The 26,228-nt window shown below is 38.9% G+C and overlaps 1 protein-coding gene across 2 annotated transcripts in view; it reads right to left on the bottom strand.

The window, feature by feature from the left end:
- Positions 1-11,919: 11,919 nt before the first annotated feature.
- Positions 11,920-26,228, bottom strand: part of kctd3 (potassium channel tetramerization domain containing 3) — a 66,978-nt gene continuing 52,669 nt past the window's right edge. For both annotated transcript variants that reach the window (XM_088334771.1, XM_088334772.1), the window contains exons 17-19: positions 24,926-25,064; positions 24,726-24,848; positions 11,920-19,868 (exon numbers count right to left, since the gene is read on the bottom strand). In XM_088334771.1, the coding sequence (XP_088190897.1) occupies positions 19,325-19,868; positions 24,726-24,848; positions 24,926-25,064 (806 nt within the window). In that variant the 3' untranslated portion in view covers positions 11,920-19,324. The remainder of the gene's footprint in view (positions 19,869-24,725; positions 24,849-24,925; positions 25,065-26,228) is intronic.

Below are 26,228 nucleotides of genomic sequence, written 5' to 3'. Positions count from 1 at the left end.
TCATTGCGCAGGTATCCTCTTTTACCTGAGTCTCCGACCACAAAAGTCTGGCGGCGATGAGTATCCAGTGACGGGAGCAGGTTTGAATGAGCTGGAAGCTCTTAGCTGGACCTCTGCACGTCAGCGGCACAGGGCAAGGGTCGTTAGCAGCTGGGATTGAGTGGCAGCTGTTTCCGGCAGACCCCTGTGAATCTGAGCAGCACTATTTAGTGGCCGCACTGCTCACCCCAATTGGGGAAAGGCCTAGAAAAGGTGGCCTAAAGATTGCCCACTCAGCACAGTACCCGGACAGGAAACCGCGCCTGTCGGGACGTTCCACTGTGCGGTCGAAAACAATAGCATTTAGAATTGCAGCATGGAACATAAGGACACTCCTGGATACCAATCTGGACAGACCACAGCGCAGAACAGCACTCATTGCCAACGAGCTAAAGCGCTATAATGTGGATGTGGCAGCGCTCAGCGAGACCAGACTCCTTGAGGAAGGCTCACTCAATGAAGAGGGGGAGGGTTATACATTCTTTTGGAAGGGATACCCCATGGGCGGACACCATCTACACGGAGTTGGTTTTGCAATTAAGAACACCCTGCTGCTGAAGCTCACAGAGTCACCAGTGGGTGTCAGTGAAAGACCAATGACTCTTTGCATCCCACTTGCAAAATGCAGACATGTCACATTAGTTAGTGCCTATGCACCAACACTGCCATCGAATGATGAAGAGAAGGATCGCTTCTACCAGGCACTCGATGACATCCTCAGTCACATCCCGAGGAATGACAAAATCATGCTGCTTGGTGATTTCAATGCAAGAGTCAGAAAGAACTTGCAAAACTGGAATGGTGTGATTGGTGCCCATGGCATTGGAAAAGTTAATTCCAATGGCATGAGACTTCTTAGTCTGTGTGCGGAACATAACCTTACCATCACAAACACCATCTTCCAACAAAAGAATAAATATAAGGGGTTTTTGAGTGTGCCTTATAGTCCGTAAAATACGGTAGTTAAGTGTCATAAAAAAACACCTGTGCAAGTTTTGACTCAATGATGTGACCGTTTCACCTTCACCGTAACTCTGGCATACATTTCAGGGCCTGACAGACACCAAAATTATGGCTGGGGGCTCTGCCTTCAATCCCATGTCCGTGCTGAGGGTCCCCAGGCAGTCTGACCTGAGCCAGGCCTACTCCCATTATCCTTTGCACCTCAGCCTCAGCCAGCTGATTGACAAGAAGGCTGTCGTGACGGAGGAGGATTGCTGGGACAACCCACTGGAACCGCAGATGGTGAGATGTGCATGGTTATTGTCTAATCTGAGTTATAAATGCCAAGGTCTGAAGGTATCACACCACTACTTATGCCTTTCACCGGGGCCATACTAGTGGACTAAAAAGATAGAAAGAGAGAGGACGAGAGCAAGAAAGAAAGACAGAAAGAAAAGGAGAAAGACAGGAAGAAAATAAGAAAGAAAAACAGGAATACAGAACGAGAAAAACATAGAGAGTACAGAGAGAAAACAAGAGAGAGAGAGAGTGGGGAGGGAGAATTAAGATAGAGACTAAGAGAAAAGAGTGAAAATGAGAGATGGAAAGAAAAAGAGAGAGAGACAGAGAGAAAAATGACAGTGGTATCGAGAACGAAATAGAGACAGACAGAGAGAAAGAAAAAGAGAGAACATTAAATACGAAAAAATGAGAGAAAGAGAGAAAGAGATACAAAAATACAGAAAAGAAAGACAGAGAAATAGAGAGAGAGAGAGAAAGACAGTAAAATAAAAAAAGAGAGTAAAAGTCAGAAAGGGAGAGAAATAGTGAGAGAAAGTAAAACAGCTCCAGTGCTTTGCGAGTGCCTAGTTTTGTCAACATCAAGTGGACATATTTCAAACTGCAGCTGAAATATGGGCTTCTATAGGCGTTGTCTCAAGGGTCGATTTAAAAACCTTAGCAGGCCTTATCTGGCCCTAAGTTTGACTGTGATCTCGATTAGATATATAGTTGAGAATGATGGAAAATGTTGTTAACTGTATAAGTTTGGTCTTATTTTTTTCAAAAACAAAAAGTTTGGCATTTGCTATTGAAGGAGGACCAACTTTTCTTCTTCTGTGTGTGCGTTTAACATCCAGGTTGTGAGATGCTTGGGTGAAGCGGTTACAATAAAGCTTTTTTTACAAATAAAATGGAAAATTCTGGGCTCGTGAGTACAAGGCAAAGCTGAAATTGTTTCACAAGTGCACTTTCAAAATTGTTGGCAATTATCTCAATACCAGAGTAGCGTTTCACGGCGGGCTATAAAGAAAAACGAAACATAAGTTAGTGGAAATTCCAGCTTTACTTCAGTTGTTTGTCTAGACAGAATCCTGCAATCCTGCAGGTGGTTTGATAAGACTCAAGGCAAGACATAAGGCCACCCCCTCTAACTGTAAATCAGAATACCACTTAGAACAATGTAGAACCTTATGGTCCGTGGGGAAAAATTTGCCCAATGAAACCAGTAGAAAAAGATCAGCGGTCTAAGATTGAAAGATTGAATGCATTCTGTTCCAAAGCAATCAATATCATTAAAATGAGTCCACATTTGGCTCTTTTTACTTTTTTTTCTTGTAGTACTTTCTTTCTTTTTTAGGCTTCCGTATTAAACCCAATTATTACCTAACACCTATAGAGCCCATTCTGTGTTTGTAAAAGTGTGATGGAGCCAAGCTGTTGAAGCAGAACGGCAGAATTATTGTCAGTTTATAGCAACCCATTGAAAAAAAAAAATGATTTTAGATCATGGAAAGGAACAGCTCAAAAAGAACAAAGTATGTCCAAGATAGCAACTTTCATCATTTTACTCATCATATCTACCCCCAAAAAAGTTATTTTGATCGGTGCTGAATTTTTTGCCTTTGAAGGTACTGGAAATTATTGGTGATTGAAAAGTTCTTGGATTTGGTCATGAAAAAGGTGTACGACCCCTTAATATAACATAATTTAAGAAAAATGTATTTTCTAATATCATACAAATATGACTACGTATACAGGGACACATTACAATGTTAATCATGCAATAATGGAGGAAGACTTTGCAGATGCTATCAAGTCTTTGAGCTGCGTGAGAAAGGAGCACGCCACTTTCACCGACACACATCTTTAACCCTCTCCCATGTTCACTTTTAGCTTTTATTCACAAGAATCTCTGATGTAACAATATTTTTGAAAGGTAAACATTCAAAGAGCCGTAGAGTAAGTACCACTCTTTAATCAACCGTAATGGCGGCTCAGGGGCGACGTGTAACAATCAGCTGGAAAGTATATTTTTTCCTCATCTCTTGGTTACCTTGTTACTTCCTTATCCACGAAAATAGTTTTTTTTTCTATTTTTGGTGTTGCTCTCTGGGCCTTTTTTGCCAGTAAGTATAACCCTTAATTTCGATTCTTTTAGTGCCAATGTTGTCCTTCTCCGATCATAGTTTCAAGTCCGAACTAGCATTAAGGATTGGCTGAATAAATAAATGATAAACATGCTACTGCTGAAACGGCAATAGGTTAACTGGTCATTCCTGTTATTTGGTCCCAGTGATATAAAATGGTGAAAAAATGGGATTACACTTATTTTTAATTGATTTTCTCGTATAGTTATCCGCCCTCTACCATGGGACACACTGATATGTATGCAGGATAAATTAATTTTAAAGAAATTACTCTGATTGTAGTACAAACACACTTAAGTGCTTTGTTCTTAGTTATGACTTTTGTTTGTAGGAAAATCTAATCAATTTGTTTTTTCATCATTTCTGTTTATCCTTTATGATAATCTTCCGCACCTAATGTCAATTTCAGTTTTTAGTGCATTTTTCATTGTTAAAAATTGTAAAATATGTTGTGTGAAACCCCCAAACAATAAATTTCTCTTATAGTTTGAAAGTCCCTCCTACATATGAAATGGTGAAAACATGAACATGAATATTTAAAGCCAGTCACAGAGAAAGGGGAATGTACATATGTCAAGTCAACTTGTAGGCCAAGGGGCGAAAAAAAACATTACCCGTAGTTTGTTCAAGTGCAGGAAATCTCTTTGTTTTTTCCAGGAATCAAATGGTGTACACCCTTTTGAGTTATATCGTGTATTTAACTAAAATGTTTGGATTTTCAGTAGATGTTCTTGCTGTAAGTTGCTTCCTACTAAGTAAGATTGCCTCATTGTCGACTGACGGGCATTTTAATGCCCATCTTTTTATGTTCATTTTTGAATGCCAACCATACTATAGTGTTCTGTAGTTTTTATTGACCTAGTTTTTATTGTGCAAAAGTTTTGCGCATTTGAGCCCTTGGAAGAAGCATGACTTGCATTAGAACATTCTATTCATCTGTGTTATTAGTTATACAGTATAGACAGGTTGACAGTATTTATTCAATGTGTTTTCATTCTCTAATTGAAATTGTACGTATATACCAGGTGTCAGCATCAAGAAGCTATGGAGCTACCGCGCGCCTTAGTGGCTCCCTGACGCTTTTTCCAAAATGTTTGGTAATGGAAAATGATAACACAAACATTCATGACGTTTACACACATATATATATATATATATATATATATATATATATATATATATATATATATATATATATATATATATATATATATATATATATATATATATATATATATATATATATATATATATATATATATATATATATATATATGTATGTATGTTGTTTATGGTTCCAAACATATGAGGGTTCTTTTTGGTTGAACTTTCAACAATTTTGGTTTCCAACCCCTGGTATATACCCTGATAGTATTACTATGTATTATAATAATCATAACATTGTTATGTTTGCTGTATATGAATTGTAATGTATTGGTGAAGTTTAATAAAAGTAATTGTCCGACACACTCCCTACTCCTTTTTTATGTTAATGCACACACCATAAATATTTTAAACAGGTTTATTACAATAATAATACATTTTATATTTCAGGACACCCAGAGTTGCTGTAGACAGAATATAAAACAATGATATCAATAAAAACAATATTAAAACATTAGAAGGTGGAAAAAAAATTGAATTATCAGAATTGTACGTGTGTTCAAAAGATGTTTGTTTATTATCAGTTTGATTTTTATACCTTGTGCTGCACAGTTCCGTGGTCATGAGATAGAACCTCCTGTGTGGAGTTTGCATGTTCTCCCCGTGCTTTTGTGGGTTTCCTCCGGGCACTCCGGTTTCCTCCCACATTCCAAAAACATGCATGTCAAGTTAATTGGCCATTCCAAATTGTCCCTAGGTGTGAATGAGCAAGCGTCTCTGTCTCTATGAGCTCTGCGACTGGCTGGCAACCGGTTCAGGGCGTCCCCTGCCTGCTGCTGAGGATGGCTGGGATGAGCTCCAGCACCCCCACGACCCTAAAGAGGATAAGCGGTGCAGATAATGGATGGATGGATGATTTTTATGCCATTAATTTATTAGACATCTTTTAAAATTGCAGCTACAGTTAAAGGTTTTTTTAGGGTAGTCAACTATCTGTAATGAACATTTTTCATTCCATAACTTTTGATGTGAAACTAATTTAATTTATTCCTTTAAAAACGTCCAATAACAGTTGTGTAACCTTATTGTTTTTGCTGTGTATTAGAAGGGATTAAATGCCGTTTATATTATAAAATGTCTTTTAGTGGATAAATCTACAAAAGCATGTGCGTTAAAAGAAGTGATGTCAAATCTTTTGGTTGTGTGTTTAATATGATAATCGAAAGTCTACACTTACTTATGTTTTTTCTGAGAAAATAAAAAATAAGTAAACACTAGCATTCAAAGAGCAAAACCAATAGGAACTAAAGGGACAGTGTGTATTATTGACCAATAGATGTCAATGTTTGCTGTCGTGTACAAAAGATGGGGGTAAAGTACAAGGAAGAATACACACTACCAAGACTCAAAGTGACAAAATATTACCATTTCTGGGGTTGGGGATGGAGTCTGCTATGTGCAGTCTGATTGGCTCTTTGTGTTTGAGGGCGGGGCTTAGCATTAAGTTAATTCTTCTGCACTTTAAAGTTTTAGAATGCTCAGTTATTAAGAATGAAGTCAGGTATCACACTACTACATCTATTATTCACCTCTGTAGGTTTCCTGTCTGCTTGAGCCAGCTAGGGGTCAAAGGTGTGCGGAAATGGCCGGAGTATTATGAAGTTATGCTGAAGACCACAAATACACGCACAAAAAAAAAAAAAATAGTGATGTTATGATGTGCTCCCGTCTCGATCACTGTAATGTACAACTCTTTGTTTTTTAGGAGCTTTGCAGCTGGTACAAAATGCTGCAGCAATGTATTAAGACAAGAATGTTTGATCACATTATTCCGATTTTAGCTAACTGTATTGGCTACCTGTCAGCTTAAGATGTGATTATAAGGTTCTGACGGTATTACACAAAAGTATGCATGTACTTGCCCCTCAGATATTTCAGATGTAATTTCCCCGTATGTTCCTGCTCTGAGCCTTTGCTCAGAAAATGCTGGTCTTCTAGTGATCCCAAGAGCCAAGAAGAGATCCACAGGTTCTGGGGTGTTCTCTATTCAGGCACCAGTGCTGTGGAATGCTCTGCCCTCTCAAATGTCAATCTGCAACCTCAGTGGAACTGTTTAAAGCTAGGGTTATCACACTTATATTCTAATGTATATAATGACTTATGTTATGTGTCGAAGATGTCTGAGGATTGTTTGGTGGGGCCCTTGCACCTTCCTGGGAGATGGATTACCTCATGTGTGGTCCCTTCTCAAGGTTTCTTCATTTTTACATGCTGAGGTTTTTTACGTTTCTTTGCCCTATTGTAGGTTTTACATTGGCCAATCGTGTAATAATAGCCTGTAGTCTGACAGACCTTTGAGACTTATTGTGATTAAGAGCTATACAAAAAATATGACTTGACTTGACTAGATCAGATACACTGAGCTCCAGAAAAAAATAAATCATGCATAAAATAGCTCATGTGAAGTGTTTTTCCCCAAAAATAGCAACTTTTTTTCCTGCTGAGTTCACCACAGAGTGGCTTCGTTCACACTTGCTCACTGCCTGTACAGATGTGTTACACACACACACAGACACACACACTCACATGAGCTGGTATCACTATATGAAAAGACGTAGCGTTAATTTACTTTTTGGCCCCGCGTCCCTTCAGGGTGCATCCAAGCGACTTGGACAATGAAGAAAAGTGGCAGTGAAAAGGACGGCCTCACTCAAGGTCGCCAGTCAAGGACACGTTCGCAGCTACTGTCACCCACGGAGGAAGGAGAGAAAGGTGCTGAAATGAGAGCTTGCGGAATGATTGCAGAGGACAGTGTGGCCCTGAGCTACGCACACTCGCTGCGCTTTTTATTAAAGTCATAAATCATTGTGACGACACAGCAGTCTCAAAAGAGGACATCGTCTGAACGAGGAGTTTAGTCAAATGAAGACACACCCAAACCGAACCAATTCAGGTGGAAACGTGTGCTATATTGTCAGAGGTGGGTAGAGTAGCCAGAAGATGTAAAAGTACTATTCTTAATAATGACTCAAGTACAAGTAAAAAGTAAGTATTCATCTAAATAGTTACTGGAGAAAAAGTAAAAAAGTACTGAGTAACTGTCGCAATGTCTTATTTATTGACGTTTTTTTAAACAACCATTCAATCAGATAATGAAAGTCCTTCCGATCAACAATAAATTACAAGTCTGTGTAACTGTAAGTCTGTGTATTCGGTTTGTTTAGGTGAACCCTCTTCGGATTAAAAGAAATATTATAATTTATGTGAGGCTACAGCTATATACACTGTGCATACAGTACAGTTATGTTCCTAACCTTGCTAACAAGTGCATTAACTTTGCGCTTCAGATATTGCTGGTTCACTCCTACGTGGATTTTGAATTGAATTGCTTTTGTCTTTATTGTCATTGATATTAAACATATCATGCATTGTGGTCTGCAGACAGTAGGGACTGATTAGAGAGGGTGCTCTATTAAGAGGGTGTGATTTTCTGTGTGCTAGTCTGTGATAGGCTGGTGTATGGTGTCAATGAAACAGCGCTCCAGCGCTGCCTCCCAAAACAAACTAAGAAGCATAGCAATCGCTAGATTTGAAAAAAAAAAACATCAATTAAATTGGACTCATAGTCATAAAAAAGCAAAAAAAAATGCCAGGCAGTGCAATGTGGATATATCGGGTATGGGGTTCGGCTGGGGAAGGGGATCGGAAGGAAGAGCAATTGCGAGGCTGCATGTCCAGCCTGCTGCTAACGACTAGGCTAACAACTCTGTTAAGCCACTGCTGCAGACCCTGTATCTGTCCAACGGCAAGTCCATCAGCCATGAAACAAATGACTTGGAACTACAAAGTAGAAAACTTCTACATCCCGGACGGTTTTATTTTAATCATAGCAGAGATTTGGCTCAATTTGAGGACACCCAATGCTAGCGCGCTGCTAGCCAGACGCTCTTTAAATTGCTTTCTTACACTGAAAGGATAAACCCTCCAATTTTGTTTTACTTTTGATTGATGACAATGAAAGCATTAATTCAACTGTTATTATGTGTTGTATGTTAATGTTTGATTATAACTGTTCTTTTGTTAGTTGTATACTTTGAGTCGGTAATGTCTTCTGTAAGTTTAAACATTTAGGTTTTCCATGAAAGAGCAACACTACTCCGCTGATTTTCACTTTATGCGGGTGGTTCTGGTTCACAATGACCACGAAAACTGATGTAATCTCTGTAAAAGAAACGAGGTCTCTGACAAAAGAAATGCGCCTTAGCAGAGACAGACAGACGCGTACTTACTTGGAGGGGATTTAAAGGTAGTGTCTGTAACTTTAAAAATTGTCCACTTGCTGACACCATCTTCTGGCTGAAATCATAACTGCAGCCTCTGTCTAGCTGCATGCACGTACATCTCTTAGACGCGCTCGGATAAACTCTTCTTTGTTTCATCTTTTGGGGGTTTACTTGAGCATTGGTAGTAAAATATTTTATACAATTGACTACTAAGTACATGTATTCAGTTCAATGCAATAAAGATATTAACTGACTGTGCTTTAATTCAATGTACAGTAGAAGGTCAGGCTATGTGGAATGCATCAGATGTATTACTGAAAACAGAATGCCTGTGAGTGCTGACGCAGAAGAGCAGACATCGGGGTACAGCTGGTGTTGTGGAGCCCAGCCGACGCACCCTCATGTGCGGGGAGAAGACCAATAAGAGAAAGCTAACGTTAACTGCAGAGGACACCTAGCCAAAAGAATAGAATAGAATAGAATAGAATAGAATATGTCTTTATTGTAATTGTTACAACATGGGATGTATTGTGACAACGAAATTGGACGACTCCAGTTCCACATTTTACAGTGAGGATAAGGAAACAAAGATGAAGGAACAAAGAACATGTTTTAACTGTCTTTGTTGTGAATAGACTTTGCTTCCTCGGAGGGGGGTGATGAGGAGGGTGAGGGACAAACAGAGATGGGGGATCAAAATGGATGTTTGATCTTACAGTACACACAGTCCAGTGTTTTTCCCGAATTGCTCAGTCCACGTATTGAATGGATTTGGGAAGTACAGTCCATAAACATGCCCGATTAAAGTCGTATTTGCTTTGTTTGTGAAATGTATAAATGATCCCTGTCAACTTGGATGGGGGCGGCTTTGATTGGGTACACTTAGGTCTGCTGTTTGGAATAATAAACATCCGCCCCCGTGTGGTCCGTCTGGTCATTTCTCTCTCAGAAAACGACTGCGCATAATTGTTGGATGAATGTGGGTCGTGTTTGGTTAATGGAGTCAGATAGGAGTCAGATGGAGTTGAACAATTAGGTAAACGGTACATTTTGATAGAAATATCCCAACAGTAGCTCAAATGAGTTCTGGGTTCTATCCCCAGTCAAGGCAGTATGAGTATGAGGTTTAGGTATAAGCTTTTGGTTGGAGTTAGGGTTTGGCTTTTCAGAAGTGCTTGTCATTTGTAGCTTAACTGGTAAGCTTATTGATTATTGAACTCGGAGTTGGGAGTTCCATTCCTAATCAAGCCAGTTCAGATAACTGGTTTAATGGGTACGTGTTGAAGTTTGGGGTTATGGTTTTGGTTGGAGCAAGGGCTAAGGTTTTGGTTGGAGCTGGGGTTGAGCTGTTTAATATTCACCATTATCGGTAGCTCAGCTGGTAAGCTGCCTGTTTTCTATGCAAGTATCTGTGGATTCTAACTAATAAGCCTGGTATTGCAACCATTGATTAGACGGCCTGTGTTGTAGCTGTTTCTTTTGCCATTTACCATAGTTGATTTTGGTTGGACATAGGTTTTGGTTAGGGATGAGATTAGAGCTCTGGTGGCAACAAAACCTAAGTTCTAGAAAATGTATTGCCATGACTGACATATATGTGTAAGAAAGGCATTTTACCAGTTAACAGCTATGTCTCTATTCCTCAAAACCCTAACTATAGCTCCAAAGGTAAACCTTCAAAAGTTAAAGATTCACTTATTGTTAAGCTGCAGGCTTAAACCTTTAATTTTGATCGAATCACTAACTAGGTAGCAGTAGTTGTTAGCCTTGATTTTAGAAATAAGTCAAGTCATGTTTATTTGTATAGCCCTTAGAAGTACATAACTAGCAGATCATTCTGTGCCGAGCGTGGTAATGTATTTAGATATCTTTATTTTCATCATTTTTGACCCTGCTTAGTTCATTTCCAAGGTAAGCCTTCAACCGTTAAGCTTTAACTGAACTTGAAGCTGCAGCATTAAAGCTTTAACTTTAAGCTTACCTTGTAACTTTGAACAAAACACTAGCTTAACAGCCTTAGTTGCTGTTAGCGTTGATATTCAAAGTTCATTACCAGTTAATAACGCTTAAGCCATTCTTTATTTTCAAATGTTTGGCAGTTCAGCCCGAAAATTAGTGTAACGTATTAAAAAAAAAAAAACAGCGTAGACAAAAGCTCTGTGATGTTTTTTTTTTTATTGGCATTTTTTAAATATTGTCTTTCATGAGACACAACTTTAGGCAACTGGAAATGGTACTTTAAGATTTCAAGAGCATCATTTACACACAACTGAAAACACAAGCAGGGATCAACTAGAACGTCAACACATTGATACACTTTGTTCCTAGATAAAAGAAACAATAGGTGCGTTCATAGTGCAAATGCAGTCAGGTCCAATATCAGGTATATATTATGTCGATTATATAATTGTCAACAATACAAAGACAAACATCAAATATATGAATCCATTTAAGTAGGATTTTTTTGTTTGTTTTTTCAGTATGATGCAAGGCCTTATACAAGCGCATCACATGCAGCTAACTAGTGCCAAGTTTTATTTCAAATGACTGCACAAAACATACAGTCGAGTCGACATGCTTTCTAGTTATCATCGACTATTATTTACAATGCATAGCTTTGATATTGACCGTTGTTAGTTCGAGACATCTCCCGGGTGTCGTTCTGTGACACGACGACTCTTTACAAGGTTCATACATCGTTTTCATGGTCAAGTTCAAGCAGTTTTCGAGACAATTTTCCAATTTCTCCAGTGTCATTGTGTGGCGCAACCCCCTTGGGGCGCGGAACTCAAACAAGGGGGCACGGGCACTTTTGACTGATTTTTTTTTTTTACGTACAGAATATAGTGCAATTTTACCTCCACTACACGAAGGCGCATTGGCGCTCTCTTGGCAGAGTGTTTTGTTTTCAATTAGTCTCCATATACCAAAGTAAGAGCATTGAGTATGAAGTGTTAACAGGAAGCGGAGTGGACCCTGAAGTGACGCCACAAAAAATATTTAACCAGGACGAGGAGTCGGGCAGAGAGACAAGGTAAAAAGACAAACAATAGCCTCCTCCTGAAAGCTTAGATGAAAAAAATTGATGAAGCGTACGTAGTATTTCACTGCAACATAAGATATTTGAGAAACACCGATTTATTGTGTGGTCTATCGAGTCTGCCAGGAAACATGGCAAAAATTTCAAGCGTTTACAAGCACTTCACTTAAAGATCAAACACTTTTTAAACCTTGAAAACACAGCGTTAAAAGTTAAGCATTTTTAAGAATTTCAAGCACCTGTATGAACCCTGGGTTTTTAAAGCAACGGGATTATACATTATAACAGGTTAAATTAAGGCACACCCACAAGTTGAGACAAGCGTGATAAAGTGATGTAGTGTAGGACCCTTGAAGAGTTTCAAAAATAAAATGAATTTGTGTAATCTTGCACAGGCAGGCACCACTGTGAAAAACATTAAGACGTTCTGTGCCGTTGACAACTTTAGATATTCAAAATATTCAAGCAACATGATTCAAAATATGCATACTTGTTTTTTAATGGCACATGCTCAGCACGCATATATGAAGGACCCATCCTGCCATATGTAGAAATAAATGTTTGACTACTAAATGGTACTGTATTGTCTACTGTAAACGAAAATCCAGTGCCAAATGAGCACAGCGAAGCAGCATAATGCCAGACAAACATGGTGGTGACTACTAGGTGTGAATTTTGCTATGTGAAAGACATACAAATGTTTCAACCTATGAATATTCATTAAAAGCAACATTGGTATCTTAGTTCCTGCAATTTTGCCTAGTATTCAAATGAATGTTTTTTTTCACTGGATGATGAGGGTTTTTTTTTTGTATGACGAGGAGGCATTAATATCACACTAAGTCCCATTTAAGAAAAAAATATATATATATTCTCATAGACTCAATATGTGAGACACAATCGTTTCCTGGAACCAATTTCAACATTTTATATTATATTATATTTGCAATGAAAAAACTGAAAAGTAGGTGTTGCAAAAATATTCGCCCTCCGTTCTCTCAGCTCAGACCACTAACTCCAGAAGTTGCCAGATGATTTCTGAATACATCAAGTCTGTTTAAATGCACCTGCTCTGTGATGGGCTCAGAGGTCTGTAGAAGCAGACATTGGAGAACAGACAGCATTATGATGACATATGACCAAACCAGGCACGTCAAAGTTATGAAAAGGTTCGAAGCAGGAATGGGATACAAGAAGATTTCGCAAAGTTTAAACATCTACCAGAGCACTGTGAGCAATAATATCAAAATTAAGAGAGCATAATACCACTGCAAACCAACCAACATTGCACAACATCCTGAAAACACCATCCACACTGTAAAACATGGTGGTGGGCACCATCATGATTTGAGGTTACTTTTATTCAGCAGGGACTGGAAGATTGTTGTAGTTGATAGGAAGATGGGTGAACCAAATACCGAGTGATTCTGGCAGATTTGGTTAGAGTCTGCAAGAGACCTGAGAATGGGGCGAAGGTTTACCTACCAATGGGACAAAGAACAGATCAATAAAGCAAAACCTACAATGGAATAATTTTAAACTAACAAGATAGAATGGCAAAGCTGAAGTCAAAACCTGAAATTCTATAGGGCGTAGGTGTCAAACTCACCACATCCGGCCCGACGTACAATTATATCCTACTCGCAGAATCATTTTTTTACACATTTACTATAATGGCCTGGTTATAGGAAAGGGTGATAACCCACAGACTACAGATACCATAATTCAGCGCCTTACCTCTGCAGGAAATGTTACATATAGATCTAGTTAGCTGGATCCTGACGAGCGCAGCCACTGACAAACAACAGGTTGGCCAGTTGAAAAACCAGACTGACAGGTGAATTAACAATGAGTTTTTGGTGACTGGAAGCGGAGAAGCGCCCAGGGACAAGCTTCTATCCATCACGATATAACGGAACTCTAAACGGAAAAAAGCAAAACGACGTTTTCTATTGCCGTGGCTTGGTATATGGCCAAGAGAAACATTGATTCTGAAAACTGAGCCTTTCAAAACCAATGGGAGGCTAAATATGTTCACTAACAATGCCGGTAAACCCATCTCTCTTCTTTGTGGAACTAATGTGGCCGTAAATAAGGAATACTATGTAAAACGGCACGAGACAAAACTTCATAAGCTGAAAAACCTGAATGCAGAGCAGAGGAGACAAAGTTCCAGCAGATGTTTTTCACCAAAGCAAAAAAGAACACACTTTTTATTTCCACTTTCTTCATATTTTGAAATTGTATAGTTTTGACAGGTTACATTTTAATGGGGAGCAAAGTATTTTAAGTTATTTAAAATTTAGGTTTGTGGATTCTGGAATAATATTCCTGTCTGTGTATATCTTTTATTTATTTAAAAAAAAAAAAACGTCAAGGTTTAGTGATTTCAACAAATATTTATCCTGTTCGTCCCACGACCAAAGGTGTGGTTGGAGTTTTGGCCATTTGTGAAATCATCTAAAAAATGCTGATTATGTCAAACTTGAGCTTATTTGTGAGGAAGAATGGGCAAATATTTGTTACAAGATGTGCAAAACTTATAGAGACATCACAAAAAAAGACTCGTGGCTGTGATCGCAGCAAAAGGAGGTTGTACAAAGTATTAACCCAAAGGGGGCCAAAATTGTTGCAATGCCAACTCTTCCATTTCTTGTTAGCACAATATAAAATGTTGAATAAAATTAGTTTTTTTCATGATTGTGTCTCACAATTTGACTTTTTTATCCAAGTTTGAAGCCTTAAGTATGGCAATATGTCGAAAAGTTCTTGGGGTGGGGGGGGTACTTTCGCAAGACAGTGTATTTCTACACATGGCAGGATCAGTGCTCCTTATGTATGTGCTTTTCAACACTACAATGCATGAGAAATCGAGCGATAAAACAGAAAGTGAATGCAGTCCAGGAGCAGAAAGCAGATATCTTGCATACATCATCGCTTTGTCACAGTCTTCGTTTGCACATCGCCAATGTTCATCTTGACAATTGTCACACCCTTGTGACTCGTCACCACAGTACACTAAAATTGTCAGTAAAATGCTTGAAAAAGATTAGAGTGATATAAATAGTCTCTAAATATGTTTATTTTGTATTCACCTTAATGGGAATATCAGTATTATTTGACTCCAGTCATTCCTATCAAAGATGTTTACTTAGGTTGATTCAGTTTATAGGAACGTTGGAGCATTACGCCGTGACTTCAGCTGGATTTCACTAAGCATATAATTGTGGAAATCTAATGATTTCCTATTACCCCATAACCATTAATGACAAATTGCCAAAAATCAAATACACAATTAAATGGATCATTAATTAATCAAATATGTAATTTATAAAAATAAAATATGGAATAAAAAGAGTCAGTAAATGATCCAATTAAATGCATTGTGTAAACTAAATTACCTACATTGAATGTGTGCGCCATGGGCGTAACCAGCCTGGTTTTGAGGGTGCTCAAGCACCCCCAAATTCAATCCGAGCACCCCCAAAAATTATAGTGTTTTTCAAACTCTACCTTAATGAAGTATAGGGTAGGGTTAAATATAAACCTTGATTACAAATTTTTAAAAAAAAGGAAAATAAAACACCGCGGTGTCACAAATACTCCACTACCTGAAAATGGTCGAGTGCATTTGATTTAATTCAGTCTCCTCCGTGCTGTACTAGTGTCACTTGCAGCATAGAGGCAGAGTCCGCAGAGTCTCTGGTGTATTACGATGAGAGTACGTTAAACAGTGGTTACGTTGAACAACTATTTTAGCACCCAACACTATGACTTTGTGATCAAAAACAGATATTAGTCCTCATTTTAGCTGCATTAATTCGAAAACAACAATGATTAGCCTAGATCATTTGTAATGGGTTCCAAGAGTTAGTGATAAAGAAAATGACAATCACCAGGTCAAAGAAGGAAATGATTGAAAAATACTAAAATGGGGTCAGCGTGTCTGCTATCGTAGTGCTGTGTAAAGATACAGTAAATGGTTTGAAATAGTTCTATTTCAATTTTTTTTTTACAACTATATTCATCTTATTATCTACACATTTAAATGAAAATCGTTTAGGTACACGTTTCAGCAATATCATAGGTACGTATTCCTTTTAGTCTGGCTATTATAGGTGTTCGGCCTATATGCGAAATAGGCTTCTATGGGAGTATGTGCAGTAATTATTTTGAAAACACCTCCATGTACTTTTTGTACTTATTACTTATCAATTTGTCAATTAAATTATTTATTTCATGGTCCAGCATTGGCCCGTTTCATGAATGCATTTTATCTGTCAAACTTTCCTGTCAGAAATAATTTGTCAGGTTCTAACACATTATTAGCTCTCAAAAGCAACAATTTTCAAGAGAAATAAATTATTTATGAATAAATTCTGGAACAAGGGATTGGTGCAGTGAAAGGCTAAATTAAACGTGAAAGTAAAGAAATTACATGTAGTATTGAAAAAATAATCATAGGTAATAAATGACATTTATTTATTTTTTTATTGTATCTTGTCACAATAAACTGTAGTTTTCAATTTTATTAAAAAACAAAACTATCAATTCATTTCTGACTTTCAATCCCACATATTTAACGGATTTGTACATTATTTGTATTCATTTGCTGCCAAGGTTGGCAACAAACGTTGGCAGGAGTGAATGAGTCAATTACTACAGTTAACATCCGATTTATAACAGGAACCGGTTTTGACTAACCGGTCATAAATTCCCTACAATGGCGCCACGTGCTGCCGAGATGGTATCTAGTAGAGGTAAAATCTTGGGCCCAAGATTATACTGAAATTTGGGTCGGGCCTAAATGGCAATCTTTGAATTTGGGTTCGGGCAGGGCTTCTCACCGTTCCTCTGGTTTGCTTGGAAATCTGTTCCTTAAATCAAGTAGTTTGGACGAGCTTGGGCTAGTTTGGGCTTTAACACTGTGGGCCTGGGTCGCGTCCGGCTGGATTTTTTAGGCCCGGCATGACCTATAGTATCTAGTAACTGGGTGTAGTGGTGTATTGCTGTGCTGGCTGGTTGCCCATTTTCAAATGCGTTGCCTGGCTGCTTCGTGCTGCCGAGACAAACATTGAATAAAAGAAATGAGCTTCTGCAGGCCATGGTCACAAGTAGAGGGGTGGTGTAAGTCAAGCAAGATGTTACCTGTACAGAAATAACCCAATTACAAAATCAAAGAAACCTTACCCTAGTCACCATAGTGTGTAAATTCAGCCACTTTTCAGGCATTTTTTTTTTTTTGTATAGACCCTTGGCACGTGACGTCTTGTTGCATTTGAGAGGAATTATGAGCACCATAATAGATGGCCAAAGCACCTGAGCGGACAGCAGTTGAATATAGTAGTTGAATGAGCAGTTGAGTTTAAACAAACATCAATAATCACGACAGAAGAGTATAACCACAACTTTTTGCGATGATGATTTCTTACTGTGCGGTGGGCTGTGTGAACAGGCAAGGTTCTATTCCTAATTCGGCAATTTGTTGTATCCCTTTTGATAAAGACAGAAGACGGCTATGGCTATTTGCAATAATTTGGAGGAACTGGCAGCCCTCAAAGTACTTCAGGATTTGCAGCGAGCATTTTGTACAAGGTAAGTTATATGTATTTTCGTGGAATTCTATGTTAAGTATTGATGTGCCGTCATAAACATTGAATAAAAGAAATGAGCTTCATTTATATACTAACGATATCCTCAATGTTTCAAAACTATTGAAAATAGTAATATTTGCAGACGACACTAACATTTTCTATTCAAATGATAACTACCGGGATATTGATTTGGTAAACTATATTAATCGTGAATTAATTAACCTAAAAGTATGGATGGATATAAATAAATTACCTTTAAATTTAAATAAAACCAAAGTAATATTATTTGGTAATCGCAAGGCAAATCAAGATTTAGAAGTAAAAATGGATTGTGCTGCAATAGACGCTGTATCAGAAAGTTTTCAGGGGTAATAATTGACAATAAATTAAGCTGGAAAACACACATCAGACACATACAAACTAAAGTATCTAAAAGCATTTCAATAATTAATAAAGCCAAATTCATTTTAAACTATAATGCATTGTATTTATTATATTGTTCTCTAGTTCTGTCATACTTAAAATATTGTGCAGAAGTCTGGGGCAATAATTACAAAAGTTCACTACAGACCCTTTTTATCCTCCGAAAACGTGCAATTAGAACTATACATAGGGTAGGATATCGAGATCATACCAATATTTTAATCCTGCAGTCCAAATTATTAAAATTAGATGATTTAGTATTTTTTTTCACTGCACAACTGCTATTTATTTAAGGTCAACAAAAACATAGTGCCAGAAAACATCCGTAAATTATTCATTCGTAAAGAAGGAAATTATAACTTAAGGGGCTGTAGTGAATTCATGATCCCAAAGGTGAGAACCACCAGGAGAAGTATGTGTGTGTCTGTGTGTGGAGTCAAGCTCTGGAACGGTTTGCAAAACGAGATTAAACAATGTCCTACTATTAACTTGTTCAAATTTAAATACAAAAAAACATTCCTGGCGGAATACAGAGATGAAGAAAATCGGGTATGAGTGATACAAGAGATTGGGAATAGTGCGTCTAGAACTATAATCAACTTTGTATTATTGCTGTTGTTATATCAAAACTGTTATTATTAAGTATTACAATTGTTGTTATATAATTGGTGTGTTTAATAGGGAAGATGAAGGGGTAGGGATTATAAGCAATTTGCTTCTTGCTACCCCTTTTCGAACATATTATGTAATACTGTACTAATTTGTTGTTGAGTTCTTGTTTTTGTTCTGTTTTTATTTTAATGTTCGAATAAAGTTTTCATTGATTCATACAAGTCACATCAAAGAAACTCAATGTAGCTACCAATAAGTTAGCTAGAATTACTGTACCTAAAAAAAACCTCATAGTTATGCTAATGAACCCAACTAGCGAACTTAGTTAATGAGTAATGTGAGTTCACCAGCAAACGTTTGGTTCGCTAGTAGGAAATTCACTTTGGAGGCTTGGGTTTAAACCTAATACGTTGATTGTTAACTTATGGCATATGGCTATCTACATTGAGGTTTTTTGACGCGACTCATTGTTTGTGAGTAACTATTGGTGCTTTTAGATCAGCACCGGTGTATGGGGATACCCCATTTACATTATAGTGGTACAGATTGTGTTGACTGGAGTGAGGCAGACTGGACTATTTGGCAAGAACTGTGAAGATGTCAGAAGGAAGAACGTATGGGTCGGTAGCTAGCCCTGCTGTCCTCATTTTCTCTACATACCGCTCTTTGTGCTTTCTGACAGGGTGACCCACCTAATCTGACAGCTGCACAATATTTTAGTCAAAGCCAAAAGCTTTTTTATTGTGGTTGTCTACTTTTTACCTGCCTCGCCCATGGGAAGTACTGTTTACTTGTTTACTGTTGTCCGTCATGGCATCGCAACCCTCGTCACTGTGTGCAAAGGGTCTATGGAATCTCTCACAGGCTGCTGTCCTGACTAGACAGCTCAGCTGTTAGCTTCTGGTGTCGTGGCGAAGCGCAGGACGTCAGTTTGGTAGGGGAAGGGGACGCGTTGGCTGAGGAGTCGCTGCCGCCCCAGTCCGAACCTGAAGAGAGAAGAGGGACTGGTGGCGCCCTCTTCCTCCCCAGAAAGCCCACCTCCAGCATGCCCCGTTTCTTCCCACCTCCTTCCACTTTTATCCCGTCTCCAGCGGTTCCAACATCGTCCCCTTCCTCGGGTGGCGGGAGCACCTTCCGTCTGACGTCGCCCCCTCCGGGTAGGGGGCTTTCGGGGGGCTGCCGCGGCGATTCCTGGCCACCGAAGTCGGCCTGGGTTTTGCCAGGAGAGGGCGAGGTGTTTGTGGGGTTGCTGCGGTGGGTCCACAGCTCCATGGCAGACAGCCGGTTCTCGCTCTTATCGGACCCCAATTCGCAGAGGGAACGGCAGCCGTCCCCGGCAGGACTCGAGCTTGGATCTGTGCTGTCCAGGATTCCTCGACTCAGGCTGAAGTTAAGGAAATCTCTGTGTATCAAGATGGACATAGGACTTTTAAACAATGGATATATATATATTAATATATATATATATATACATATATGCCCTTAATTAAGGACTATAGAGAACCTGATTATAAGCCGCATCCACCACTTTTTAGGTGATTTGACACTTTTGTACATACACAAACCGCACGCTTATACATGTATAAGCCGCGTGCGCCCGCATTCAAACTCGTGACACAATCAAAAGTTAAACCCAGACCAGGCTGTAAGTTACATGATTGTAACAACATAGGTAGTACACAATCCTAGAATCACCATTGGCATCATGAATGGAAAAGGATACCCGTAATTAACGTATAATGCAGACTTGTAAAGTCCGGGTCCCGTTGAAAGTAATCCAAGGAAACAAAATATATATTTCCAAATTTAAGGGTGGGAAAAATGTATATCCACTATTGTCCGCTGCGACACAACAGACAGATCTACCGGTAACTCAGCTTTACCCCACTTCCCATCAGCCCGCGTTTGCTCCGCCTCTTCTTTTCGATTCGTCCGTAGAACACATAACAGAATAAATCTCTAAAATAAATACATTACAAAAATATACAGTTGCAAATACATATTATACATGGTTACACATATTTACGAAGAAAGACGGTACACCGAGAGAGTTTTCAAAGCTTTAATAATAATAATATAACTTTCATCCCAAACCGCACCTTTGAAAGGTACCAACACGCTAGTTAGGATCACGCTCGCAATGTATCAAACGTGCCTGTTAAAAAAAAAAGCATTGAGAAATTCACGGTCGATCCTCTTCAACTTCCTCCTCATAACTATCGCCATCAAGGTCGTCTTCGTCATTATCGGAACGTACCTTAACTTTACAATGTGTGCTTAAACTTAGAGGTTGCAGTTTTTCTTGGCTCACATGTTCTACTGGTCTTAATCTTACCTTTTATACTCCAGTGCTGCTGGTGCCCGTTAGAAAAATTCCATAAATTGGCCGCTTCACTGAAATAGCCGCAGGGCTGAACATTTGGGAAAAAAGGAGCGGCTTATAGTCCGGAATTTACGGTGTATATATATATATATATATATATATATATATATATATATATATATATATATATATATATATGTGTGTGTGTGTGTGTGTGTGTGTGTGTGTGTGTGTGTGTGTGTGTGTGTGTGTGTGTGTGTGTGTGTGTGTGTGTGTGTGTGTGTGTGTGTGTGTGTGTGTGTGTGTGTGTGTGTGTGTGTGTACACACACATCATGAAGGATGAACACTGGAAGAAGTTGAAAGCTTTAGGTACTTGGGTTGTGATGTGGCTGCAGTTGGAGGAATGGAGTGCAAGGTATTGCACAGAGTGAATCAAGGAAGCAAGGTTTTGGGTGCTCTAAGGAGAGTGACGAGAAACAAGAGTATGAGTATGAATGTTAAGAGGGGACTGTATGAGAGTGCGTTTGTGACGACAACAGTGGCAACAGTTCTTCACGAGGGGTGGGGGCAATCTACAATCGTACGCCGCTCAGCATCGCCCCTAGCGTACCGGCGTTCGAACTCCGATTTTTTGAACGCAAAGCGAAGCAGATTTGTTGGAACTGAGAGGCGTTCGAAAACCGAGGTTCCACTGTTTATATATACTGGACTGTCTCAGAAAATTAGAATATTGTGATAAAGTTCTTTATTTTCTGTAATACAATTAAAAAAACAAAAATGTCATACATTCTGGATTCATTACACATCAACTGAACTATTTCAAGCCTTTTATTATTTGAATATTGCTGATTTGGGCTTACAGCTGAAAAAAACTCAAAAATCCTATCTCAAAATATTAGAATACTTCCTCAGACCAAGTAAAAAAAATAATTTTATAACAGCAAAACTAAATCAAACATTTGAAAATGTCCATTGATGCACTCAGTACTTGGTTGGGAATCCTTTTGCACGTATTACTGCATCAATCCGGCGTGGCATGGAGGCAATCAGCCTGTGGCATTGCTGAGGTGTTATTGATGCCCAGGATGCTTCGATAGCGGCCTTCAGCTCATTTGCATTTGTAGGTCTGGTGTCTTTCATCTTCTTCTTAACTATACCCCACAAATTCTCGATGGGGTTCAGGTCAGGGGAATTAGCAGGCCAATCAAGGACAGTGATGCCATGGTCAGTGCACCAGTTACTGGTGGTTTTGGCACTGTGGGCAGGTGCCAGATCATGCTGGAAAATGAAATACTCATCTCCATAGAGCTTTTCAGCAGATGGAAGCATGTAGTGCTCTAAAATCTCTTGGTACACAGTTGCATTTACTCTGGACTTGATGAAACACAGTGGACCAACACCAGCAGCTGACATGGCTCCCCAAACCATTGCTGACTGTGGGAACTTCACACTGGATTTCAAGCAACTTGGATTTTGCTCCTCTCCAGCCTTTCTCCAGACTCTGGCGCCTTGACTCCCAAATGAAATTCAAAACTTGCTTTCGTCTGAAAAGAGGACTTTGGACCACTCTGCAACTGTCCAATGCTTATTCTCCATATCCCAAGTCAGACGCTTCTTCCGTTGTCTTGAGTTCAGAAGTGGCTTGACCATGGGAATACGGCTATTGTAGCCCATTTCCCGGACACGTCTGTGAACTGTGGCTTTTGATACCTGGACTCCAGCTTCAGCCCACTGTCTTTGAAGCTCCCCCAAATTCTGGAAGCGGCTCTTCTTCACAATTTTGTTAAGGCTGCGGTCATCTCTCTTGGTTGTGCAGCGTTTCCGGCCACATTTTTCCCTTCCAACAGACTTTTTGTGGATATGCTTTGAAACTGCACTCTGTGAACAGCCTGCTCTTTGAGAATTTTCTTTTTGTGTCTTACCCTCCTGATGGAGGGTATCAATGATGGTCCTATGGACAGCAGTCTTCCCCATACTTGTGATTTAGTTTACTGAACCAAGCTGAGTGTTTTTAAGGCTCAGGAAACCCTCGCAAGGTGTTTCGAGTTAATTAGATGATTCAGGTGATTAGTTGAATAGCCTACTTGTATACTTTTTCATGATATTCTAATATTTTGAGATAGGATTTTTGAGTTTTCTTAAGCTGTAAGCCAAATTCAGCAATATTAAAATAATAAAAGGCTTGAAATAGTTCAGTTGATGTGTAATGAATCCAGAATGTATGACATTTTTGTTTTTTTAATTGCATTACAGAAAATAAAGAACTTTATCACAATATTCTAATTTTCTGAGACAGTCCAGTATATATATATATATATATATATATATATATATATTTTTTTTTTATTATTATTTTTTTTTTTTTTACCCCGGTATTCAAACTGTGTCCTACTAAAATCTTCCTCGTTATACGATTAGTTTTCCTGTATCAAGTCTCTGCACCATACAACAGAGTAGGCACAATCGCACTCTCATACAGTCCCCTCTTAACTGACTCATACTCTTGTTTCTCATCACTCTCCTTAGAGCACCCAAAACCTTGCTTCCTTGATTCACTCTCTGCAATACCTTGCACTCCATTCCACCAACTGCAGCCACATCACAACCCAAGTACCTAAAGCTTTCAACTTCTTCCAGCACCTGTCCATGCAACCTTATTTCTAACACAATGCCCACTCCATCACGTGAACATTTCATCACCTTACCCTTCCCAACATTCACACATAACTTATGCCTATTACACACTCTTCCAAACTCCATTACCCACCTTCTGAATGTTTCTTTAGAATCAGCGCTGTGTCATGTGCAAACAACAACTGACTTACCTGCCACACTGGTCCACTGTTATCTATCATCTCTACACCTCTGCCAAATACTCTTGCATTCACCTATCTCACCACACCATCCATGTACACATTAAACAGCCATGGTGACATGACACACCCCTGGCTCACACCAGTCAACACAGGGAACCACTCACTTGTCTCACTCCCTACTCTTACACATGCCCTGCTGTTCATAAAAAAACTCTTCAATGCTTCCAACAACTTTCCACCCCCTCCATACATTACCATCACCTGCCATAACACCTCTCTATCAACTCTGTCATACGCCTTTTCCAAGTCCATGAAAGCCAAATAAACATCCTTACCTTTTGTAAAATATTTCTCACACACCTGTCGTACTGAAAACACACATCCTCTTCCTTTCCTGAAACCATTCTGCTCCTCCATCACCACCTCATCCATTCTTCCTCTCACTCTCTTAATCAAGACTCTTCCATACAGCTTACCCGGAACAGACAACAAACTGACACCTCTCGAATGGCTACATTCATACTTATCACCTTTACCCTTGGCACCACACATGCACTGCACCAATCAAAAGGAACCACACCACTTAAAAAGCTAACATTCAACAAGTGTACTAACCAGTCAATCATAGACAGGTTACTTGTACAAACCATAAACATACAAAATATAGCACTGAAGCAACTTACGAACAAATCTAACTTACTAACGATCGTCCGGAACCTAACTCGTTCATAGGTCAGGCAGCGTCTGTATACAGCAACTCCATACAACTTTTGGGTGTCAGTAATCTTGGCGGGGGTAATTTTTAAACGAAGCAAGTAGGAACTGTAGCTTATTCCTTTTTTGTTCAGTAAAGCCCCCAACACTGCTCATAAGCAGATAATTAGTACCTTAAATGAAAAAAATGTAATCTGTTACTATCTACTGATATAGATGAATGTTAGTTACTCTAGTGATCAGTGAAAGAAAGGAAATATACTAACCAATTGAATGCATTTTTGCAAAATTAAATAGGGTAAAATTTCCTGCGGCAAACTAGACAAGGTCTCACGGCACACTAGTGTACTACGGCCGACTGCTTGAAAAACACTAATCTACAGGTATTTAACTCAAGTTTTTCACCTGTTGCTGTGAAAGGACTCTGTTTTTCTAGCACGAGCCAGCAGGGGGCTCTCCCTGTAAGGCCTGACTGCTCCGTAGGTCACAGGGTTCTCAGAAATGGCTTCCTGAGCCTGCAGCTGCACACTGATGAAAGACAGGCAATAATGGTGATGTTTTGACAGTTCACCAGGCTGCAGCTTTCTACTTGGTGTTGTCATTACCTTGATTTAGATTCTTTGGAGTGGGTTTGCTGCAGCAACAAGGGTGCCGGGCTAACGTTTGGCGTGGCGCAGCGGGACGTGCTCAGGTCACACTGGTCCAATAGTTGGATAAGTTCCTCCTCTGTTGGACCACCAACATCTATTAAAGAAAAAGCTTTAGCTTACAATATTTTCCAGATTACAAGTCGCAGGTTTATTTATTTGGCCGAGGGTCCGACTTATGTGTGATTTTTTTAACAAATTGTCATATCATTCTAAATGTTGTTTGCACAGTAAAACTTATGTTAATTATTATTACATAATTACATAATTTCACATGTTATTTTCACACTAAACCGCAAAAGGGCCAGTCTAGGGTATTCCACTTTGGGTCAGAATTCTATTTTGCAATGTCAAAAAGAATGATAGAACAATGTCAGAACACTATGCTTTAATTTAATTATTCACAGTCACCGGGGTAGCTGATAGTAACTGAGAGAGAGTTGTTATCTCACATTTGTATAAAAAAGCCACATTCCAGTTTACCTTGACACCAGTCCCCAGGAGGCTAAGGCTATGTATTGATAAGGTTTTAGCGATTCCGATTCCTTATCGATCCCTACTTATCGATTCAATTACTTATCGATTCTCTTATTGATTCTCACTGCAGATAAATAATTTCTATGTGACTAGTACAAAAGGTTTTAATGATAGAAAAATAATTCAAAGATGGGCTGTCGAATAGCAATACCCCCCAGTTGCCTTAAGTTCTATCCACAGTAATAATTAAGCCAATGTCTAAATGGTGCCAGCCAAGATCCTTACTTCTTTCTTTTTTTTTTTTTTACTTATTCTTGTTTTGTTTTGTGTTTTATTTAAGTATATTATGTAGATGATTAGTAAAAGAAAACACTATCATTCCGAGAGTGTGTGTGTCTTGATTCAAGCATATTGAACCATCAAAAATGGTAAGAAGAATTTACCTAGTGTGTAGCCACCCTTCAGGAAAACTGGGTAAAATAATTTATTGACCACCCATATTTCGCTACCCGTGAGTTAATAATTTCAAGATTGTCTGTAATTTATAAAAACAATTGAGAAGAGCTGAACAAAAATGTAAATTTATTTTTAACACTAAGATCTTAAAATGCAGAGACAGGTGTGGTTTACTTTAATGAGCGCCTAGACGGTAAGACTACGTAGCTACGAGATCTTTGTTACCTCGCGTGCCTACGTACTGTGCAAGTTTTCGTCTTTTTTGAAAAGCGGCTCTTTCGGCACAGCTCACCCAAACGGCTCTTCTGATTGTTTTTGCTGCTTTCAG

This window comes from Urocampus carinirostris, chromosome 4 (assembly GCF_059441175.1).
Source record: "Urocampus carinirostris isolate Australia breed hairy pipefish chromosome 4, RoL_Ucar_1.0, whole genome shotgun sequence".
Classification (NCBI taxonomy): domain Eukaryota; kingdom Metazoa; phylum Chordata; class Actinopteri; order Syngnathiformes; family Syngnathidae; genus Urocampus; species Urocampus carinirostris.
The sequence above is the reverse complement of the archived record's forward strand: the minus strand, read 5'-3'. Positions and strand labels throughout refer to the sequence as shown.